We start from the raw sequence: 7367 nt of genomic DNA, 5'->3' as shown, positions 1-7367 counted from the left end.
CTGCCACTTCGTGGTGGGAATGGATTTGCTGACGTATACAAGGAGGGGCGGGTACGTTCAACAAGCTCGCTGCTGATTGGCTCAGTGGTCGCCATGGGAAGGCCCTCTAGTCACTGACCAAACATGGCAGTTCTGGCTCCACAAAAGCAACATGGCGGCGTCAACAACGGCCGAAAATGGCGCCTGAGTTTGCTTCGTTCTTGTGGCGCTTAACGCGGTCGGTGACGTCACATCGCACATGGCGCCAAACCAAATCCACTCAAAACACAAACGTTACACACGACACAATAAAACAACACAACAAATCCTCTCACGGGGACAAGACAAACAAAGCACACCAGTCTGCACCAAAAACGACACAAAAAAACTCATTGAATTTGTTGTTCTTCTTCCTCTCGACTGCAACAAACAAGCGCGACGAGGAGGTTTAACAAAACACACCGACAAAATGTGGCCTTACCTTCATGAAGAACCCGCCGGTCAGCTGTGTCTTAATGTCCATCGTCATCGTGTTTCTGCTCGTCGATATGTGGAAAAGCATTTTAAAGTTACACTGAATTATTAAACAAACTGACGGGGAACGGAAACCGATGCTCACGCACGTTCATGGCGCAGCTCGGTCTAAACTACTGAAGTGACAACAGCGCCCCCCTGTGTCCCGGGTGACTCTGTACTTCAGCCCGAATCCGTTTTGCAATATGAAAAGCAGAAAATAAAGTTGTCATATACTTTATTTTCTGCTTTTTATTTTAAAATACGAATAAAACACACAAGCTATGTCGTTCCCACGCATTAAATATTACAATAATCACAGTATCAGACAGAAATAGCAAAAAATGAGAAAAGGTACATTAAACACAAAAGTCAACTCCTCTTATTTAAAACTTTGATTGTAATAATAATTATTAAAAACGATCTCATAAAACAAATAATACTGAGCTTACTCTAAACAATTTTATTTTCAAACTTTTTTTTCAGCAACTTAAAAGCTTTAATCACAACTTTTAAAACAATGAATGCCACCTTATTAATCATTCAGGTAAAATAAACATGTTTATATCAGTACCTTAGTTTATTGCAGCTTCATATATTGTTGTCCACTACAAAGGAATTGTGTGATTGTACAGGAATGGTTTTTGGATCTGGATGATTGCATTTCAAAATAAAACAGTCAAATAGCATGGTATAGAAAGACTGCATTCAAAAAGTCTTGTGTCTCACCTTTTTCTGCTCAGTGCAGTGCAATTAAACTACAAAATAAAATAAATAAAAACTGCTGTTGTTAGATTTCCGTACTGATTGATTCCTCTACAACAACTTTAGCAAAGCTCTTGATGTTCTTCAGTTTGTCGCTATCAAAGCTCACCAGCAACACACTGGAACCAGCTCTGGTAGGGATGAACTCAGCACTGGCTTTGGCTTCCTCTTCAGGGTCCACAGCACCAATCCTGCAATATAAAGTCAGCTTTATTGAAATTTAGAGCACTTAGTGATTTGCAGACTCTGCTTAAGGCAAAGAATCGATTATTACCTGAAAATATTCAAAAGTTATTTCTATTTAATATAAAAGATGAACGTTTTGTTCAGTCAAAAGGTTGGGGAGGTGGTGTTTGGATTAGGGTACATATTTTTTATAATGTTTTGACTTTTTGTTTTGAAAGGGACTGGTTAACGTAAGATTTTCTTCATCCAGTTCCTTTTCGAACATGGAATATGGTTGATGGGGCATGAGAGATTTTGGATATTCACGTTCGAAGTAAATAAAAAAAAAAGATAAAGCATAAAAGATTAAAAAAGAAATAAGACCTGCAAATATATACTGAATTTAAAGAGGATGCACGTACTTCACTGTTACATGCTTGACACCAGTGAGGCCAAAGCCCCCTATGGTGAAGCTGCAGTCCTGCAGCAGCTCTGGTAATGGATTCCACAAGCTGAGCTCTGCTGTCACAGGCTGGTTCACTGCAGCTTTTTCTGTCAGCTGCAAACAGGTAAAAGTTATTATAATATCGTACATATACAACTGAATAAATTCTAACAATGATGAAAAGTGCAAATACCTAACAATGTTTCTGTACATATTTATCTGTTACTTCAGCAGAACCATAAGATTTGATTTATTCATCCATCAAGCATAGAAATCAGAAGCTCCAGAGGAGATAGCATTTCATAATAAAGAAAAATAAGAATCTATCGAATAGTATAAATCTTTTTTTTTACCATAGGTTTCTTTAAAAAGTAACAATAGAGAAGGTTTTTATTGCTCGTAAACATGTTTCTTCCCTCTTTCTATCCGTCCATTCATACCTTGATGTCTATATCTGGCTCATCTAGCACAATGGTCTTCTCAGCTATGTGGTAGTCAGTGGCCTTCTTGTCGAAGGCAATGGCTGACAGCTGGATCAGCCTGTCAGGGGTGATCACCGAACCGTAACTGTCGTACTGCAGTTTGAGGGACAGTCGCCTTTCTGAGAAAACACAAACACCCACATTCTCATTGTACCGTGATAATACATTTTTTTAACAGATGAAGACGTATTACTTGGCCTTGTTGTGCAATGGGCTGATTTTTGACTGAAATGCTCAGCTCAGATATTGTGGTGTAAAGAGTTTGCATTAAGATCAGAACTGACCCTGTCCTGAGGGCACCTTCACTTTGTCTGAAGCAAATCCACAGCTGTCTCCTTGTTTTCCATTGTAGCTGATGGCTCTGGCGAAGAACACGAAGGTGCAGTTCCTTGTCTTCTTGTAGTTGTTAGTGAGGACAGCGCACACCTCAAAGTCTGAGCCCACAACCATGTCGTGAGCCAGCTTGATCTTAAGTGAGAATAATAAGTCATTTATTTAATTTGATTTCTATAATAAACAATAAAATGCAGCTTAAGTACGTCATGTACTAATTACAAGCAGGTAGCTGATAAATATGTTTTAAAAATAATTGTTTTCCAAGCGGATCAATACATCCCAGCTCTGTTATAGATTTTGGCAAAAACAAATGTGATCAAAACTATGTAATCAGAATATCGCTATACAAGAATTTATGGTCAAATTGATTTCAAAGGTTATTTAAGTAATTAATACATTAGAATTTAAAGCATCCACAGATTTTAAAAAGGCAGATGTAAACAAATCCCCAGTGAAAAGACTATTTTATAGTGTGACTCATTTAGACGATCACATGTATACTTGTTTGTCTGGCCTATATCCTTTCTCACAGACATTGTTCCTCTTTCTTCCCACAGATGGTTTGTTATTGTTGAGATGGTTTCTTTGTAATAGTAAATATTTTTTCTTTTTTTAAGCCTCAGTAAAGCTATGAAGAGTAGAAACACCTTCACATGGAGCCCAGACTCTTCTTCTTGCTGCTGCTGATGTAACTTGTTGTGGTGTTGGGCCTTCTCATACACCTGCCTCTCCTCCTTTGACCCTGAAATCCATCAGGATTACGGACAAATTCAGACGTTAAAAAAAAGCATTTAACAGACATAGGTCCGGTGTGGTTACCTGATTTCAGACTGTCTGCATGTGGAGTGCGTAGTGTGTATGCCTGTGATCGTAACTCTGCGGTACCTTCTGGATACTTGTACTGGTGTGTGATGTCGAGCCTCTCATCTGTGCCCACAGCTTTGGTGCTGATGAACTGTCCAACAGATTTTGTTGATCCACTGAGTTTGACAAACTCTCCATCTGGAAGTTGCAGCAGGTTCACGACATCTGCATTTACCTGTTTCCATGCAAGACATGAAGTAGCATGAGCTGATGCTTCATGAGCATGAAGTAGCATGAGCTGAGCATTTCATATTGTCTCAGAGCACAAAACGAGTCCGTCTCTGTCTGGACTCTTTTTAGAAAATCTTTATAGTTTATGGAGCAAAAACTCACCTCAGCAAAAATAAATGGGGCGTCATATTTCTTGGTCAGTTCTCCTTCTCTGATGGCCTTCACAGAGGCCGGTCCACAGCAGAAAAGACCTGAAGGGAGTACATTTCAGAAGGATTCAGTCACACCAGGCCATGAAGGCCATTTAGATGATAAAAATTAAAAAAATAATTTAAACAAGCTGCAAATGGGAATTATTTTAAGCAATTCTGTTGTGCCATTTGAAGTGAGAATGGTCCAATCTAAGCATTTTAAGTGTTGCTTTGCAGTTAGTGTCTTAATACAAATATGAGATGTTAAAACAGCTACAACTAAAACAATGCAAATAGTTGGAAAATAAAAAAAAGGGTTATATAATCTGAATCTCAATCTGAATCATATTTCTTGCCAAGTAATTTGTCTTCATATGTGTCACACAAGTAACAGAGGTCCAAAGGGGTCACGTTCTCTGCGTCATGTACGTTAGGTCTCAAGATGATTCATGTGAACACACATCATGGTGTCACAAGTTTGGCATAGATAAAAACCATACAGCAAACCCGTCTGAAGTTGATGCTAACCACTGTGGTTAAACACTAGGATTTGTTATGCAACACATTATGACCCATATTTGTGGTGTTTTTGTTATCTCTCATTTGGTGCTTGAATAATCTTCTTATCTCTATTATTTTTTTGTTTCTGCAACTGGTCTGCTAGTGAGCTGTGATGATGCTCAGCTCACGTTTGTCCTATGAACCGTCACAGGCCCATCTGCATTAGTCGCTGCTCACCATCACTTGTCTCCTGTGGCGTTGGGTCGCTGGCCTGCCACCCATCATACTCTGGTCCTAAGTCTGGGCGAGTCATCCAGCTCTCTACCCACACATGGAAGTTCCTGTGAAACGTGTAAAATAAAGGGCAATAAAATGTCCATTAACCTTAATCTTTAGAATAAAGAAAAACTGAATTCCGTCACAGTGAACTGATATAACGAGAGAGAGAATGTAAAAATGATCTGCTGACAGAGACACTTGTGTTTTTCCATCTGAAAAAACATGATAATATTATAATCCCAGCCATAAACTCACCATATTGAATCAGAAGAAATTCTGTTTCCGCTTTCGTCAAACAGGAGCTCAATCACTAGGTTAGCATCAGTATCATGAGCTGATCCAAAGTTAGTAACCACTCGACACGGGATACCCAGGGCACGTGAGACTGGGGGGGGGGGGCAGAGAGCAACACTTCACTGCACCAGCAATAAATACAAACACAGATTTAAAGCCCAGACTGTGTGGCAGGGAAGTGCATGGGAGAATATAACTAATTAAAGACCGTCTGAAGCTCCAGACAAACAGATGAAAACTCTAAATGTAGTCTATGCTCCAACCTGTGCATGCAACAGCAGCAAAGACCCAACACTGGCCATAGCGGACCGGGCCACTTTCTGCCCACAGGTGCAGAATCTCCCCACTGTCAATCCAGTCTAGTGGATGGACCCCGTCTAAAATCTCATCCCACTCTCCCACCAACACACCCCTGTCATCTTCACTGTTGATCTGTGGGCACAAAGAGAGAAACACAGCTTTGCATAGACTTTTTTTTTTTTTTTTTGCTTGTTACAAGCAAAAGCTCCTGCCAACTGAGCCCTCTCCTCAGGGTGACACACAAAAAGCTTTGTTTCTAAGCTTCAGAAGGAGGAGAGAGGTTGCAAACGGTAAAACAGACTCAATATAAACGAGCAGAGAGATTTTTCACCACCCGGTCTAATGGCCTTCACTGGGTGGAAACAGACCTACCATAGTACTCAGCACTCGGGTCACGTAGACGGGGTTTCTTCTGGCAGAGCAGTCCTCGTCAGGGTCACACACAAATTTTGGATTTTTATCCAGGATCTTCAGACAGATGTCCAGTATTCCTGGCTCGAACTGCAGAAACAATACAGAAGGAAGTAGATTAGTGGATAAATGATTGTGCCACATGTGATTCATTGATCATTCAGTTAATGTTACAGATAAACTTTCCCTGTAGAAATAGGAGGTGACATTTTGTGCACAGCACCTGTCCGTAGTGCCAGGGTGTCCCTTTGATGCGTTTATATGTTCCTCTGTAGATCTGCCCATGCTGTGCCAACACATACTCCTCTCTTTTTGACTCGCTCTGCATGTAAACAGCATCTCCTGTGAGGCAGTGCAGACAAAACACTGTCACATTCAAAACAGTACACTAACATAACACCTCCCACCTGACAGCTCATAGATACATAGATACAGTTTGTGTTCAGTTTAGCAAACAACATAAGAACAAGCTGTAAGTTTAGCACAGCAAATTTCAAGATATTAAAATTCCATTTAACTTACAACATAAAACACAAATAATTTCCCATAAATCAACTGAATAAAACTAAAAATGTCACTCACTGGGGCACCAAGAATTAAAAAGCAGAATGAACTGTCCTAAACTGGCCTTCTCCCATCCCTGCTCCAGAAACAGAGAATACAGCCCTATGGGAGCGTCGGGGGAGGAACTGATAGACACGGAGACCGTGTTTCCAGAGGGATCATTACTGGCAGATGCGCTCCACTCTGTGTCTACCGTGGTGTCACGTAGACTGAAGGAAACCTTGGTGCCTGATTCTTCACTGGGTAATGGACCTGCAGAGGCAAACAGACAGTAAAGCTAAATCCAGATGTGAAACACACAGAACTGCACACACACCCTCTGAATATTTATCCCACACAGACAAAATAAATCACCAGTTTCTACGACGAACGTGAAGCTGCTTTCAGCCAGTTTAAACTCTTCGCTGCCGGGTTTCAGATGTAAAGTAATGTTGAAGGGCTGCCCCCTCCTGACAATCAAACGCTCCTCTCCATTCAAGTCTGTGTGGTGGCTGCTGTTGTTGCTCTTAATGTTCAGATCACAGCGCTCAATGACCCAAACTGTGTGTACAGACAGAAAGACATGAACTGTAATTATGTACAAGAAACACCAACAGACTAAAATAATAAAAATGTGACTTTAACTTCTAAGATCAACATTTGATCACCAACACTATTTCCAGACTGACATATCTAATGTCATCCACTTCTACTCTATCACCTTTCAGTTTACTCTGGATTCTCACTCTGCCAAGCTGCAGAGTTTCTCTGGGGAAAATCCAGACCACTAAAAACATGCAAACTCAATATTAGACAGAAATCATTTGTCTGACTCTTTACCTTGACCCATATCTGCAGTGAAGTTCTTCTCTCTCAACTTCTCTGTGGAAAGTGACACTTCAGCTGTTTTCTGCAGCGTCACTGTGGCTGACGGATATTTGTAGCATGTGAACTGAGACACCCCCATGTGGGAGTCATTTTATTCTTAACCAGAAAGGGCAAAGTGTCTTACAACTTAAGCTTAACGCAATTGTGAAAATCAAAGCTGTTAACTCTAATGGCAACTCATGAAATCATGTTACCAAAGTCTGTGTCTGTCTGCACTGTCCTGTCAATAATATTAAAATA

The 7367-nt window shown here is 40.5% G+C and overlaps 1 protein-coding gene across 1 annotated transcript; it reads right to left on the bottom strand.

Annotated features, from left to right (window-relative positions):
• Positions 1-953: 953 nt before the first annotated feature.
• Positions 954-7326, bottom strand: LOC113145694 (protein-glutamine gamma-glutamyltransferase 2-like). The gene is made up of 15 exons (XM_026332710.1): positions 7080-7326; positions 6615-6800; positions 6279-6512; positions 5920-6038; positions 5658-5786; positions 5249-5417; positions 4947-5076; positions 4650-4753; positions 3883-3971; positions 3571-3724; positions 3333-3427; positions 2634-2817; positions 2308-2468; positions 1845-1981; positions 954-1448 (listed from the first exon to the last, which is right to left on the bottom strand). Exons 1-15 carry the CDS (start codon positions 7204-7206, stop codon positions 1283-1285), a joined length of 2184 nt encoding a protein of 727 aa, XP_026188495.1. The 5' UTR covers positions 7207-7326; the 3' UTR covers positions 954-1282.
• Positions 7327-7367: the final 41 nt, after the last annotated feature.

Source organism: Mastacembelus armatus, chromosome 7, assembly GCF_900324485.2.
Source record: "Mastacembelus armatus chromosome 7, fMasArm1.2, whole genome shotgun sequence".
NCBI lineage: Eukaryota > Metazoa > Chordata > Actinopteri > Synbranchiformes > Mastacembelidae > Mastacembelus > Mastacembelus armatus.
This window is presented reverse-complemented; position numbering and strand designations above follow the sequence as displayed.